The sequence below is a fragment of the Xenopus laevis genome, chromosome 2S (assembly GCF_017654675.1).
Source record: "Xenopus laevis strain J_2021 chromosome 2S, Xenopus_laevis_v10.1, whole genome shotgun sequence".
Classification (NCBI taxonomy): domain Eukaryota; kingdom Metazoa; phylum Chordata; class Amphibia; order Anura; family Pipidae; genus Xenopus; species Xenopus laevis.
This window is the reverse complement of record NC_054374.1, coordinates 162,501,628-162,518,688: the sequence shown is the minus strand read 5'-3', so window position 1 is coordinate 162,518,688 and position 17,061 is coordinate 162,501,628. Positions and strand designations below refer to the sequence as shown.

Sequence of the window (17,061 nt, the reverse complement as noted above, 5' to 3'; positions counted from 1 at the left end):
CTGTTGAGAAGCTAAGCTTAGGGCTCGTCACTAATTATCCATCAGAAAATGAGCTTCCCTGGCTGTAATATAAGCTGATGCTACAGGTTTGCTGATTATTCAATTCTGATGCTAATTGCACTGGTTTCTGTGCTGCCATGTAGTAATTATGTGTATTAATTACTAATCAGCCTTATATTGTGACATTTCTATTCTATGTGTACTGTATATTGTGAGTGGCTCCCTAAGCTCAGTAAGTGACAGCAGCACAGAGCATGTGCAGTGAATCAGCAGAAAAGAAGTGGGGAGCTACTGGGGCATCTTTGGAGACACAGATCTTTACTGCTAAAGGGCTGTGGTTGCCTTGAGCTGGTACAGAAGCACAAAACATAGAGCCTTATTTATCAAAGACCGAATTATAAATATTTTAATCAAAAAAGTCCGACCAAACTACAATCCACTTATTGGACCTTATTTATTGTTTACAAAAATCATGATTTAATAAGATCGGGGACAAACACGAAAAAATCAAGCGAAAATCCAAATCGGAGTTTTTTTTCCAGAATCACTTGATTATTTCAGGGCACTTTCCAGAAAAGCCGGATTTTTTTGGATTTTTGCCTGAAAAATCCGAAATAGACCACAGAACCGTAAATAGGATAGGAACTTCTCCCATTGACTTATATCCAACCTCAGTAGGTCTGATATGCTGGATTTTCGGATTCTGACTTTTTCCATCCTCGGGGTATAATCTCGAAAACGGATAAATTATTTTTCCACTAAAAATTTGGATCTTATAGTAAAAAAAAAACTCGAATTTTCCTCCCCATAATTTACAACGTTTCCAACCTACTACTTTCGTTCTCCTTTAATCGGAAATTCCTGTTTTGCCTTTGAATGTTGAGTGGTTATGTCTCTTGGTTCAGCAACCTCCCTAATCATTTTCTCTCCCTTAGATAAATTAGTCCTTCCCAGATAACAATATAGAAAATTAAAGAGAGAGCCTTCAGATATAGATAGTAGTTGTCCATGTCTGGATTCTCCGGTTCTTTGGGCGGGTCGGGAAGTTCGGGGTCACGTGGGTCAGGTAAAAACTGTCAGCGTTCTCAAAGATGTCTCCAGGCTTAACCTTCATTCTTTTTCTAAGGTTGGGAGAACTGACACCCTCCATTCTCTCTTCACCGTAGGGCAATGGTTTCCAAACTGTGGCCCTCCTAGAAGTAGTGGAAGGTGGTCTCAACCTCAATGTTGGTTAGGTTAAGGTTTGGGTAGAGAGCCTTATTGCAAGGCTACATACACCAGAAAGCCCAATAGCAAATTGTTTTTTTTTGTTTACAATGCAGCACTCTTCCCCATGATTTATACTTAATTGTGGGCTTGTGGAAAGTCTTGTCCTTCACAATTGTGCAAATGGAGCTACCACAGTGGAAGTACCACCATGGAGCTACCACTATTTCAGAGTGGCAGTAGCTCTAGGCCTCCATCTGAGGGTAAAAAACCCTTATTTTTTTTTTTAGATGAGCCTTTCTAGGGAAAGATTCAAGAACAAATGGTGGAGCAGACCAGGTATTACCATTTAGTGGCAGATAATTAAAAGCTGAAAAAAAATACATGGGCAATATCAACCCAGTAATGGAGAAAGGGGAATGAAAAGTATTTTTTTCTGTGAGCAGTGTAGCTTTAATATCTGTGCTATATGTATCTTTCATATAAATCGGTTCCATCATGTGAATCCTGTGCATGCCTCATGTTTGTGCAGCTGCCTATCATCCTTAATAATCCTCTAGAGTCTGTAGTTTTGCAGGTTTTGTTATTGCAAATGAGATTATTTCTGCACGTGAATAATATGTTATGAATGAGCATGGATTGGATTAGTGTAAATCCAGTGCTGTATTGAGGAATTATAGTGCCTCAAGTTAAAACCGAACAAGGCTTGTCACTATACCATTAAACTGAAGCTTGGGGACTGGGACCTTTACTGCATAAAATGTCATGTAATATGCAAGGAAGCAGCATGCAACCACATTCACACACCTGGGCATGTTGCAATTACACCCACACATTGGTAACAACACATTCATTTCAACTCATCAATGAGTTTACATAATAATATGGTTCATCCAGTTCTCTGCTGCCAGGAACTATTAGGTGTAAATGTGAAAGGGATACTGTCATGGGAAAAAAATTTTTTTCAAAATGAATCAGTTAATAGTGCTGCTCCAACAGAATTCTGCACTGAAAACCATTTCTCAAAAGAGCAAACTGATTTTTTTTATATTCAATTTTGAAATCTGACATGGGGCTAGACATTTTGTCAATTTCCCAGCTGCCCCAAGTCATGTGACTTGTGCTCTGATAAACTTCAATCACTCTTTACTGCTGTACTGCAAGTTAGAGTGATATCACCCCCCTCCCTTCCCCCCCCCAGCAGCCAAACAAAAGAACAATGGGAAGGTAACCAGATAGCAGCTCCCTAACATAAGATAACAGCTGCCTGGTAGATCTAAGAACAGCACTTAATAGTAAAATCCAGGTCCCACTGAGACACATTCAGTTACATTGAGAAGGAAAAACAGCAGCCTGCCAGAAAGCATTTCTCTCCTAAAGTGCAGGCACAAGTCACATGACTGGGGCAGCTGGGAAATTGAAAAAATGTCTAGCTCCATGTCAGATTTCAAAATTGAATATAAAAAAATCTGTTTGCTCTTTTGAGAAATGGATTTCAGTGCAGAATTCTGCTGGAGTAGCACTATTAACTGATGCGTTTTGAAAAAACGTTTTCCTATGACAGGATCCCTTTAATTAAGGGCCCAGGTGGCAAGGGCTTTTATTTACAGCAGTGTTTGGAGTTACAGCTCCAACATCCTACATTCACTTATTTGTTACTGTGGGCCAACCAAAGGACCTCCTCATCATACAATGAGGTCCAATTGACAGCAATATACTGCCATGTTCCAGGGCTTCCCGTTGGATGGCCATAATTAAGATGCTTGGAGGCAATGCCGTGTACATGGAACAATGTGAATACATGGTGAAACAGCAGGCACTAGGAAATTCCATAGACAAGCGTAGTACAGGAACTGCAGACTTTATTTCAGGCAAAAAGTGAACATAAACAAAAGCCTTACACGTTTCGTGCCCTTAGGCATAGATCTGATACCTCCACCTTGAGCTGTAGGTCTGGGGCCTGCACATCCAGACCCCATGTGAGATTTTCTTCTTGTATGGCTATACACCAAGAATTTTTTTAGTTTTTTAAAGAGCTTCTTATTGCCATGACATCAACCTTTCTGCTGCTATCACTTGGTTTCTCCCCATAAGCCACATTCCAATATCTTGCAACAATGACATCTCACAATGAACTAAACTGTTTGCAAGGGGTTCTGGTCATCAATGACTAAAGAGACAGGAGAAGGAAAGAGTAAAATTAAGTAAGCTTTATCAGAAAGGTCTATATAAATATACCAGTAAATCCTCAAAGTTGCTCTGAGTCCTCTGTCAAAAGAAACAGCACATTTCTTTCCTTCTATTGTGTACTCATGGGCTTCTGTATCAGACTTCCTGTTTTCAGCTTAAACCTCCAGGGCTAGGGCTTGAGCATGCTCAGTTTGCTCCTCTCTCCCCTCCCTGCTGTAATCTGAGCCCAGAGCTATGAGCGAGCAGGGAGAGACTCAGGCAGGAAGTGATGTTACACCAAGCTAATATGGCAGCTGCTATCCTAAACAAGCAGAGAGAGCTTCTAGAGCTGTTTACTCAGGTATGGTAAAGCATTCTACAGAATAAATATAGTGTTATAGTTTGTACTATTGTGGCTAATCTATTGGCAATAAACTGCCTTTGTAGTGTTACTTCTTTTTTAAGGAGTGATTTTCAGTTCTCTGTCCACAATACCTTAAGAAGTTACTCTCCCATTACGGTTTTAATGGTCTATATAAACCTTATTTAAGAGGGCCTCCTGTTATGTTAAGGCTTTTACCTTGTGATGTAAGATAAAACAATAAACAGAGAATGTGATGGCAATAAAGAAGCAGTTGAGTTTGGAGTCCACCCACTGAACTTGATTAAGGTTTGCATTTTTTTTTAATTGTTTAATTTTTTCATACTATGACTATCCCATGTTTGGCTTTACACAATAGTGCCTAACACATCTCCTGGAGCCCTGTTCCATATATTGGTATCACAACAGAAGCATTTCTCTATGATCCTTTTTGTGTTCCTCTGGTTCTAGGCATCTTCTGTCACTAGCCAATCTGAATTTGCTTTATAAAGTTGGTTCTGTGATAACACCAGTTTTCCTCCTCACTGCTAAACCTTCATGTTAAGGTTTTGAACTATTTCCTGAAATTCCTGAAATACAGATCATTAATTATTTTGGTTTCCTGACTGTAGCAATAATCAGGCTGAGATGACTTCATGTCTCCAATTTCTAGGTGTGCTTATTCTTTAGCTCTTTAGCTTGCTTGCATGCTGAAGATACACTTCTATTGACTTCTATGGCATTGGTGAGATTTTCCATTTGAGTTTTGAATTTTTTTTTTTTAAATCTTGACTATTTATGGGCAAATAAATTCAGCAGGTGCGAATTCTAAGCGAATTTCACTGTTTCGCTGGCAAAAACTCAGTTGTGTCAAAAAAATGTGGGCGTGTGTCAGAGTAGTTATAAAAATGTGCCTCAAAATCTTTTTGGGCACCCATTGATGATCAATAGTCACGGGCTTTAAAATTGTCGCTCGTCAAAATAATTTTGATGCCCATTGACTTCAATGCGTTTTGGGAATTTTATCTCAGTATTTCTAATATCAACTTCGAGCAAATCCGAATTCCCTAATGGACCTTATTTATGAAGAAAAAAAACAGAAAAAATAGGGTCAGGCAAACTTCTGAGCTTTCCCCAAAAATTTTTTGGCGTTTTCCGCAAAAACTACGATTTTTTCAGAGTTTATCCGAATCATCGGATATCGGTACGGACATCAGCACAGACACTGAGACCTTCCCCATTGACATATACAGGACTTTGAGCACTTTTAGATGCCGGGGTTTCGGAAGTTTTTAGGCCATCTTTATTTTTTGCTCCGAAGACTAAGAATTATTTGAGGTTTGGCTATTTGGACCTTGATAAATAAACCCCTTAAAGTTAAAAGAAAACTCCATGATTTCTGCATCTGCATCTAGAGTTCTTATTCAAATTGATAATGTGCAAAGTGTTGGATGATATTGGGAATCACTGCAACATTATAGATTCCCCTTGTTTTCTTCACAGGGAAATTCAGGCTTGGGATTTAGTATTGCTGGAGGTATCGACAACCCTCATGTAGGAGATGACCCAGGAATATTCATTACAAAGATAATTCCAGGGGGAGCAGCAGCAGAAGATGGCAGACTCAGGTAAGGTGAACTAGTGCTGGACGATTTGTTGTGAATTTTGTAAAATTAAGGTTAAAGGAGAAGGAAAGCTACGGAGGCATTTTATTGCCAATAGATTAGCTGCAATAGTGCAAGCTAGAATGCTATATTTATTCTGTAGAATGTTTTACCATACCTGAGTAAAAAGCTCTAGAAACTCTCCGTTTGTTTAGGATAGGAGCTGCAGTATTAATGTGGTGTGACATCACTTCCTGCCTGAGTCTCTCCCTGCTCTGGGCTCAGATTACAGTAGAGAAGGGAGGGGGGTGGGGGAAGAGGAGCAAACTGAGCATGCTCTTGCCCAGGGCAATGAGGTTTAAGCTGAAGGCAGGAAGTCTGATACAGAAGCCCATGAGTACACAATAGAAGGAAAGAAATGCTGTGTTTCTTTTGACAGGGGACTCAGAGCAACATTAATTTGGGGGTTTACTGGTATATTTAGATGGACCTTTCTGATAAGGCTTACTTAGTTTTAACCTTTCCTTCTCCTTTAAGTATAAGGATATTAAGGATATTAAACTCACTGAGGACTTTCATGACTATGAAAGAGAGAACAGAGATGGTTTATACAGTGTCATCATGTTTATCGTTTAGTCTCTTAACCTTCATGCTAAATTTATATTTGGGTTCCCATAATCCCATTGTTCCTACAACAGTTAAAAGGACAGTTTATAATACTTTAGTATTCCATCTATCAGCTATCATAGGGAATTGCAGTGCAACATCCCGTATCTATTTTGAAATCAGCAGAACTAAGGAGAACCTTGCAATTAATAGCAAAGTATGATAAATGCAAATGAGTTTAAAAAATCTGTTAATGTTCATTCACTCTGCCAGAATGCATTAATTCAGGTAAAATGATTACCTTCTGTTCTACATGGAAATAATTCCAATAAGCAAAATGCAATTTAAAAAAACACAAAGAAAAATTCAGTAAACATTTCAAGCTTGGAAGGTTTTTATAAAAATTGCTGATTATTCTGGGCATTTCAATGATGAGATTCTGTGCTTGGAAATCTAATTCTATTCTAAGGAATAACTAAGGGTTCAAGTCAGCGACCCTACTGAGATGGGCATTTGAGCTTGGCTTTGTTTCCTTAACTAGGGTGGGTCTCTAAATTTGGGACACAAGAACCCACCAGCACACCCAGGTCTCTCGAACACGAGTAGGTTGTCTGACGAAGGGGCATGCCCCCGAAACGTTTCTTTGAATAAACACGCAGGGCTTATCCCGCTTGCATGGAGTCCATAGTGCCGGTTCATTTTCTTTTTATCTCTAAATTTGGGCACACGTTAGAAAATCAAGGTGGCGAAACTGAAGTGGTGAGTCTAGCTAAGTGATCCCCAACCCGTAGCTCAGAAGCAACATGTTGCTCCTCAACCCCTTGGATGTTGCTCTCAGTGGCCTCAAAGCAGGAGCTTATTTTTGAATTCTTGGCTTGGAGGCAAGTTTTGGTTGTATAAAAACCAGATGTTCTGCCAAACAGAGTCTCCTGTAGGCTGCCAGTCCACATAGGGGCTTCCAAACAGCCAATCACAGCCCTTATTTGGCACCACCCAGAAACTTGTTTCATGCTTGTGTTGCTCCCCAACTCTTTTTACATCTGAATGTTGCTCACGGGTGAAAAAGGTTGGAGACCCCTGGTCTAGCTGGACTGATCCAGTTGTTTAGCCAAACGTGAAGCTCTTATGGCAATGTCCTTTTGTAAAGAGGTAAAATAGAATTTATTATATATGTGTTAATAGTTGGGCAATATGATAGTTCAGCTAGCAGGTGGTGCCAAACCCTAATGTTGGTCTGTAGGGGAATTCCCCTGCAAGAGCCTTGGTGAGACTCTTCCTCTTTTGGCCTATGAGTGGACCATCTAGAGGCAGCATACAGACCAAAGTGGCCAGACCTACAGGGCTAAATAGAGGATAGCAGGGGCAAGTGAGTTCACTCTAGGAGTGAAAGTTAGAGAGGGCTAGTTGTCTTGACGAGTAGTGACTAAGTGTGGGATAGATACCCTTAAGGCAATTGTGCACCAGTGTTAGGGATCTGTGCGTGTAGGTTTAGTTAGAAGGGACTTACGGTGGAAGGTTGGCACTGTAGATGTGGTCCTAGAGGCTTCGATGATATACACTCTGGAGGGCAGATTTATCAAGGGTCTAAAAACTCCCATAAACTCCCATAAACTCGAAATTAAAAAAAATGACCAATCGAAATTTATTAAAAAATTAGAATTTTTTAAATTTGGGTGAATAGGATCGACCTGCAAACTTGAATCGAATTCGAATTGAATTTTAGCGAATTTGATTCGAGTTTTTTCCCAAAAAAAACCAAAAAAAAAGTCCACCAAACAACTCCAAATTTATTGTAGGAGGTCCCCCATAGGCTAAAATACCAATTCAGCAGGTTTTAGATGGCAAACAGTCAAATTTGAATTCTTAAAGGGACAGTACATGATAAAGTTCAAAATTCGAATTTCACATATTTTTTAAACTCAAATCGAATTTGTCGTAATACACTAAAATAAACCCAAAATTCGTGTTAGAAAATTCAAATTTTCAATTTGATCCTTGATAAATCTGCTCCTAGATGTATATGTGTACATACTGTATTAGAAAATGATCATTCTTTGCCAGCAACCAGAGCTCCAGGCTTAAGTTTGTCTCCATGCAGACGGATGTTCATTAATAAAGTGTGAGACAATTTGCATTCATACATATCAGTTATAGTTACATAGTAATTTGGAAGCATCAAGTTCAACATGTTGCCCACTATTAAATTAATATTTCAGTTAAAAAATCCACTAATGAAGCTCGAGTATATTGATAGCTCTTTGTTACAGTGAAACCTGGCTTTTCTGCTCAGCTAAATCCTCATTTTTATTGAAATACAAACAGATCCATTAAAAGGGCTTTGGTAGTTGATATGGAATGTTGAGGTCAGTGAGTTGAATACAATGGCATGTTAGACAAAGCTGAAACTGCAAGCTGACCCAGAAAGACTTCAAAGAAGTTATGGAAGAAAGTGATGGGAAATGAACATACTGTACATTCACCTCTTAAACCATTGTGCATACAAAGGGGAAAAAAATCTGTAGTGGCGGGGAAGCAAAGTCAACATTTTTTCTATTCTTCTTTATTCAGGGTGAATGACTGTATTCTGAGAGTGAATGAAGCAGATGTTTCTGAAGTTTCCCACAGCCGGGCAGTAGAAGCTCTCAAGGAAGCCGGTTCCATTGTCCGCCTCTATGTGCGGCGAAGGAGGCCCATCCTAGAAACTGTCGTAGAAATCAAACTTTTCAAAGGGCCAAAAGGTACTACAAATTAACTGTGAATTTATAACATTTAAAATGGTTTGTTTGTAAACATCTAGCAGCTGTACGATTCTGTCTACTTGTATAATGTACCCATAATTTAAGAGCCATGTTGCTTCTAAGGCGCAGATTTACTAAGGTTCAAGTGAATTTTTGAAGTTAAGAAAGTTTGAATTTCGAAGTAATTTTTTGGACACTTGGAATAGGCTTCTACGACTTTGACTTCAAATTCGATTCGAAGTCAAATCGTTCGAATATTCGACCATTCGATAATCGAAGTACTGTCTCATTAAAAAACTTCGACTTCAATACTTCGCCAAATTAAACCTGCCGAAGTGCTATGTTAGCCTATCGAGACCTTCTAGACCATTTTTCTAAATCTTTACACATCGAAGTAAAATTGGTCGATTGTACGCTAAAAACGTTCGAATCGTTTGATCGAAAGATTTTACTTCGACCGTACGATGGGCAAATTCGGTGAAAAATACTTTGACTTCGATATTCAAAGTCGAAGGGGCCGATTCACTAAGCTCGAGTGAAGGATTCGAATGAAAAATACTTTGAATTTCGAAGTATTTTTTGGGTACTTCGACCATCGAATGGGCTACTTCGACCTTCGACTACGACCTTAGACTTCGATTCGAACGTTTCGAACGAAAAATCGTTCGACTATTCGACCATTCGATAGTCGAAGTACTTTCCCTTTAAAAAAAACTTCGACCCCCTACTTCGGCAGATAAAACCTACCGAAGTCAATGTTAGCCTATGGGGAAGGTCTCCATAGGCTTGCTAAACTTTTTTTGATCGAAGGATTTTCCTTCGATCGTTGGATTAAAATCCTTCGAATCGTTCGATTCGAAGGATTTAATCGTTCGATCGAACGAAAAATCCTTCGATCGATCGAACGAACGTTTAGCGCTAAATCCTTCGACTTCGATATTCGAAGTCGAAGGATTTCAATTCGAGGGTCGAATTTCGAAGTATTTTTTACTTCGAAATTCGACCCTTAGTGAATCTGCCCCGAAGTATTTCAATTCGAGCGTCGAACTTCGAAGTATTTATCACTTCGAAATTCGACCCTTGATAAATCTGCCCCTAAGTGTATTATTTGGCTTCTAGTTATTTGTCCTCTAAGGCCATCTCTCTCACTATGGGGTATATTTATCAAAGAGTGAAGTTCCGCCACTAGAGTGAAATTCCGCCACTTCCCATTCATTTCTATGGGGTTTTTAAAGGCATATTTATCAAAGGGTGAAATTTCACTTTCACCCATTGATAAATACGCCTTTCAAAATCCCATAGAAATGAATGGAGAGCTGCGAAATTTCACTCTAACTTAACTTCACACTGATAAATTTACCCCCTTATGTGCTATAAAGTGCTCTTGTTTCTCTTAATTCATCCATTTAAATATACACGGTCACTGTTAACGAATGTGGCAATTAGTCAAGATGATCATACTACAAAAAATTAAATATGTTTCAGCATGAGCAGTAATTATTTGTTAATTCTTTGTGGTATGTGAATCATCAACATAGTTCTAAATTGTTTCAGAGCAGGGCCGGAACTAGGGGTAGGCAGAGTAGGCACGTGCCTAGGGCGCAAAGCTTGGAGGGCACCAGCCAAGTACCTTTCTCCGCTTCCTGCCCCTAGTCCGGGTGAGTGCGCTCCTCTCCATTGCAGTCCTGCGTGCTGTTTGTGCGCATGCATGCGCGTACAGGAGGGGAGGAGGATCGCATACCGGAAGGGGGTGACGGGTCAGTCAGCGTGCATGCGAGCGTACTTCCTGCGCGCGCAGTGGAAGGGGCGCCTGGTCGGCGTGGCCCGGCCCGGTTTCAGAGGAAACAATTTAGAACAGGAATGATCAGTTGCTTTATACATTATATATAATGGGCCTGTTCACAAATGGTTAAAAATTTTTCATCAGGCATTGCTTCACAGCGAATTTCTGCATTTTGCCATGTGCAGATTTTTCCACAGAACTGCAGCAAAAATCCAGCACAAAAAATGTAATTGCAACAAAAAAGTTGCCAAGACAAAATTGTTGCCGAAGCAATAAAAGGTCACGATAAGAAGCGATAAGCCTTTAATGCATTTGTTTTGCCGCAGTTTTGCTAATTTTTTGGTGAAGTGAAATGGGACAGATTTGCTCCTCACTAAGTTACACCTATTTACTATGCAATATTTTCACCTGAATTTATATAAGAAGGTAATGTTAAAATTGTCACCATCACATTTTCAATTTCAAAGCTACATCTGTTTTGCAAGCCATGTTTTCATTTGGAACTATGTCTGAAGGTAAAATTTTAATTTGTACCCCCAAATTTTGAAATTCAACTCTACGGGGCCGATTCATCAAGAGTCGAATATCGAGGGTTAATTAACCCTCGATATTCGACTGGGAACTAAAATCGTTCGACTTCGAATATCGAAGTCGAACGATTTTGCGCAAATCCTGCGATCGATCGATCGATCGAAGGATTTTTCGTTCGATCGAACGATTAAATCCTTCGAATCGAACGATTCGAAGGATTTGAATCCAACGATCGAAGGAAAATCCTTCGATCAAAAAATCACAGGCAAGCCTATGGGGACCTTCCCCATAGGCTAACATTGACTTCGGTAGGTTTTATCTACCGAAGTAGGTGGTCAAAGTATTTTTTAAAGAGACAGTACTTCGATTATCGAATGGTCAAATAGTCGAACGATTTGTACTTCGAATCGTTCGAATCGTTCGAATTCGATCGAATTCGATCGAATTTAACCAATTCGATGGTCGAAGTATCCAAAAAATACTTCGAAATTCGAAGTTTTTTTAATTCGAATCCTTCACTCGAGCTTCATGAATCGGCCCCTACAAGTGTATATTAAGCAAAATTTCTATCTGGGATTTTTCCGAAATGAAGGGCCTTATTGATCAAAATCCTACATTAAATTTAAAAAGTACGAACAAACTAGAATCCACGATGTGACCTTTATTTATTAATAAAAAAGCACGATTTAATTGGATCGGGGGAAGAACTCGATAAAACTAGTGAAAATCCATATCGTAACATTTTTTTCAGAGTTTTTTCCCGAATCACTTGATTTTTTTCAGGCTTTTTACCAAAAACCCCAAATTTTTCAGATGTTTTGCCCAAATAGTTAGATTTTCAGGCTAATTTCAGCACAGACAACAGAAATGTCAACATAAGATAGGGACCTCTCTCAATGACTTATATACAACCGTGGCAGGTCTGAGATGTAGGATTTTTGGACTTTTTCCATCCTTGTGGTACAGTATAATAAATATCGAAAAAATTTATTTTTTTTCCCTCTAAAAATTAGGATCTATTAAAAAAACTGGATTTTATTTTGTTTTTGGCATTCGGACTTTAATACATTTTTACATATTGTTGTTTTGAAATGTTCATCTCAGACTATGTAAGAAGTAGTGATGGGCGAATTTGCGACGCTTCGCTTCGCCGACAAATTCGCGAATTTCGCTCGAAATTCACGATACGGCGAAAAATTCGCGAAACGGCGCCGGCGTCTCGTTTTTGACGCCGGTGCCCGTTTTTGACGCCGGTGTCCGTTTTTGACGCCGGTGTCCGTTTTTTCAGAAAATTTTTTTTGACGCCGGCTAATTTTTTCCGCGAATTTTCGCGGGCGTTTCGCGAATTTTCTCGGGCGTTTTGCAAATTTATTTGCCTGCCGCGAATCACGCAAATTCGCCGCGAATTCGCGCCTGCCGAATAAATTCGCCCATCACTAGTAAGAAGGTAAAATCAGAATGGTCACATTCAAATTTTGAATTTCAAATCTACATCTGTTTTGTAAGCAAAGTTTTCCTCTGGAGCTATGTTTGAAGGTAAAATTTTAATTTTTACCGTCAAATTTTGAATTTCAAATCTACAAATGTTTTCTAAGCAAAATTTCCATCTGTGATTTTTCCAAAGTGAAATGTTTTAGTATCGTTGTCAGGAAAAAAAAATGTAAAAGTAACCACAGTAAACAGAAAAAAAATATGTTTTCTCTGTGGAATTTGAAAAAATGCTTAAAGGGATACTGTCATGGGAAAAATTTTTTTTTTTCAAAATGAATCAGTTAATAGGGCTACTCCAGCAGAATTCTGCACTGAAATCCATTTCTCAAAAGAGCAAACAGATTTTTTTATATTCAATTTTGAAATCTGACATGGGGCTAGACATTTTGTCAATTTCCCAGCTGCCCCTGATCATGTGACTTGTGCCTGCACGTTAGGAGAGAAATGCTTTCTGGCAGGCTGCTGTTTTTCCTTCTCAATGTAACTGAATGTGTCTCAGTGGGACATGGGTTTTTACTATTGAGTGTTGTTCTTAGATCTACCAGGCAGCTGTTATCTTGTGTTAGGGAGCTGCTATCTGGTTACCTTCCCATTGTTCTTTTGTTTGGCTGCTGGGGAGAAAAGGGAGGGGGTGATATCACTCCAACTTGCAGTACAGCAGTAAAGAGTGATTGAAGTTTATCAGAGCACAAGTCACATGACTTGGGGCAGCTGGGAAATTGACAAAATGTCTAGCCCCATGTCAGATTTCAAAATTGAATATAAAAAAATCTGTTTGCTCTTTTGAGAAATGGATTTCAGTGCAGAATTCTGCTGGAGCAACACTATTAACTGATTCATTTTGAAAAAAATCTTTTCCCATGACAGTATCCCTTTAAATCCATGCTAATAAAAGGGTAAGAAAAAGTTGCATTACACATACAATATGTTACATTGGTCTTTCTATCCATTTGTATATGCCCTTTTTGCAGTGGAATAATATATTGAAGAAAAAGGCAAATAAGTTTATGCTATGCCAGACTGGGCATAACTGGGGTCCACCATAGAAACTGCCACCCAGGGTCTGTCCTCACATCAGTTAGATGTAGACTGTACCAAGTGATATGGGTGTTATCCATAGGCCTGTGTTGAAATAAGAAAAGTATTTATTGGAGGTGTTTGTGAAGATTCTCAATCATCGAGGTCATGTAATATCTGTAGAAATAAACTCTAAATTTAAAAAATTAAAATTAAAATAAAGTCTCGATTAGCTGGACTTGCTGTGTTTTTCTTGAAAACACTTGACCTCCAGTCCACCATTGGGTTAATCTTTATATCAACAGGTTGTCACATATTTATATGAAAGTAATAAAAGTGTGAAACCTTTAACTACACCTTTATCATTTCTTTTAAGGTCTGGGCTTCAGCATTGCGGGTGGCGTTGGAAATCAGCACATTCCTGGGGACAACAGTATATATGTAACCAAAATCATCGATGGTGGAGCAGCACAAAAAGATGGCAGACTACAAGTTGGAGATAGGCTACTCATGGTGAGAAAACCAAAAATGCAGACTGATTTACAGGTGGTTAATCTATTAACTCTCCCAAAGAAAACTTATTGACAGAATAAAAGGAACAGTAACACCAATAAAGTGTCCTAAAATAATGGAAATATAATGCACCGTTGTGCTGCACTGGTACAACTGGTGTGTTTGCTTCAGAAACACTAATATAGTTTATGTAAATAAGCTGTTGTGGGGGCAGCCATTCAAGCACAGGATACACAGTAGATAACAGATAACTACTACTATAGTTTATATAAATAAGATGCTGTGTAGCCATGGGGGCAGCCATTCAAGCACAGGATACACAGTAGATAACAGATAAGTACTACTATAGTTTATATAAACAAGCTGCTGTGTAGCCATGGGGGCAGCCGTTCAAGCACAGGATACACAGTAGATAACAGATAAGTACTACTATAGTTTATATAAACAAGCTGCTGTGTAGCCATGGGGGCAGCCGTTCAAGCGCAGGATACACAGTAGATAACAGATAAGTACTACTATAGTTTATATAAACAAGCTGTTGTGTAGCCATGGGGGCAGCCATCCAAGCACAGGATACGCAGTAGATAACAGATAAGTACTACTATAGTTTATATAAACAAGCTGCTGTGTAGCCATGGGGGCAGCCATTCAAGCACAGGATACACAGTAGATAACAGATAAGTACTACTATAGTTTATATAAACAAGCTGTTGTGTAGCCATGGGGGCAGCCATTCAAGCACAGGATACACAGTAGATAACAGATAAGTACTACTATAGTTTATATAAACAAGCTGTTGTGTAGCCATGGGGACAGCCATTCAAGCACAGGATACACAGTAGATAACAGATAAGTACTACTATAGTTTATATAAACAAGCTGCTGTGTAGCCATGGGGCATTCATTCTAACACATGATACACAGCAGATAAAAGATAAGGTCTGAAGTATACAATGGGATTCTTCAGAATTTATCTTTTATCTGCTGTGTATCCTATGCTTGAAAATGCCCCTCGAGTCTGTAAAAAGTCTGGATCTGAAAATCTGCTTCTCAGACCTGCTGAGGTTGTATATAAGTTCTTATTTGGAAGTTTATGTGGGCTGCGTTGGAATTAGCCCAAAAATCTGAAAAATTCAGCAAGCCAAAAAAAAAAAACTGAGCAGTTTTCGCTCGAGTTTTTTCCTGATCCGATTAAATCTAACTTTTTTTAAAATAACAAATGAGGACAAATAGTGTATTCTAGTGGATTTAATTAAATAATCTGAAAAATTTGGATTTTGATCAATAATCCCTGTAAAGTCTAAATTTCAAACTTTTATAGTGCTCAAACCTAAGTGCTCTGCCGTCTTAGAGAAAAATTATGAGTTTTTCCTGGAAATTAAAAACACTAGTGAAAAAGGGAAATTTATGCGAAAGACAGGATGGACTATGTGGATTTTCTCGGCCATCAAATTCTTTATTTTCTTTCTTCATTCTTATTTATCTGCATTGTGTATACAGGTCAACAATTACAGCTTAGAAGAAGTCACACATGAAGAAGCAGTGGCCATCCTGAAGAACACCTCGGATGTTGTGTATTTGAAAGTGGGAAAACCAACTACAATATATATGACAGACCCATATGGACCCCCAGATATTACCCACTGTAAGTGACGACTATTGCTACTATTGGTACTAACGATACTAGAGTATTATGTCAAGCTGCAATTAAATATTTTACTATTAGGGGCAGATTTATCAAAGGTCAAGGTGAATTTTTGAATGAGAAAAAATTTGAATTTTGAGCTATCTTTTGTGTACTTCCACTAGGGAATAGTCTAAACTCAATTCAAATTTAAAAATAATTTGAAAATTCGAATATCGAAATTTATCATTTACTGTCTCTTTAAAAATTCGACTTCGACCATTCGCCATCTAAAACCTGCCAAATTGCTGTTTTTAGCCTATGGGGGACCCCCTAGAACCTATTTGGAGTCAATTGGTGGACTTCCCAGGTGGACCTGTGAAAAACTTTGAATCAGAATCGATCGAATTCACTATTACTTCGATTCGATCAAAAACTGACATATTCTACCAGTAAAAAACTTACTTTCGGTTGGTCTTTTTGAATTAGAATTTGAAGTTTTTTCCATTTGAAATTCGACCCTTGATAAATATGCCCTCTAGTGATGATCGAAAATTGTCACGCATCAAAATAAAATTGTTGGGCCTTTAAACTTCAATGCATTTTGGAGGATGTTTGAAGTCTCGCTAATTCGTTGAAGCGAAACGGGTCAGATTCGCTTATCACTAGTTACTATGTAACAGCCTCTAAAACACAAAATAGCAAAATGCAACTCTTTAACAGCCATCCAAACTAGAATATTTAGGGCTCATGTATGAAACCTTTTGAAAATTTCTAATGGAGAATAGTGATGGGCGAATTTATTTGCCAGGCGCGAATTCGCGTCAAATTTGCGCCCTGCCGTCAAATTTTTTTTTCGAAAAACCGGGTGCCGGCGTCAAAAAACGGGCACCGGCGTCAAAAACGAGATGCCGGTGTCAAAAACGAGACGCCGGCGCCGTTTCGCAAATTTTTCACCATTTCGCGAATTTCGCTAATTTTTCGGCGAAGCAAAATGGCGCAAATTCGCCCATCACTAATGGAGAAGCCAACCTGTTTCTGGTATGAAGGCAATGCTGTGTGTGTATAGCATGAGATATGTAAATACCTTCTGTTTTCATAAGCCTTTACACTCCACCTAATGGGTTGAAAGAAATTGTGAGCTGTGAATAGAAATAGAAATGAATATAAAACAGAACATTCTCCTCTAAGCACTTTTGCAATTTACATAAGTTATCTTTTTTTCTACTTTACAAAATATTAGTAGTTTTTAAATTACAGATTTAATTTTAAACAGCATCTCCATCTGCTGTTTGTTTTGACTGACTGCCTGCGGTTACAGTTGGCTGAAAATGAATTTTGCGAGGGAAGGAAAGTTTTGTGATGTTTACTGTGCTTAGAAATCTCTGCTTAAAGGGGACCCGTCACCCAAAGAAATA

At 38.7% G+C, this 17,061-nt stretch overlaps 1 protein-coding gene across 6 annotated transcripts in view; it reads left to right on the top strand.

Moving 5' to 3' along the window:
- LOC108710034 (disks large homolog 2) overlaps window positions 1–17,061 on the top strand; it is a 621,594-nt gene that overhangs the window by 371,124 nt on the left and 233,409 nt on the right. For all 6 annotated transcript variants that reach the window (XM_041584606.1, XM_041584605.1, XM_041584603.1 and 3 more), the window contains 4 exons: window positions 5,240–5,364; window positions 8,515–8,684; window positions 13,883–14,019; window positions 15,520–15,664. In XM_041584606.1, the coding sequence (XP_041440540.1) occupies window positions 5,240–5,364; window positions 8,515–8,684; window positions 13,883–14,019; window positions 15,520–15,664 (577 nt within the window). The remainder of the gene's footprint in view (window positions 1–5,239; window positions 5,365–8,514; window positions 8,685–13,882; window positions 14,020–15,519; window positions 15,665–17,061) is intronic.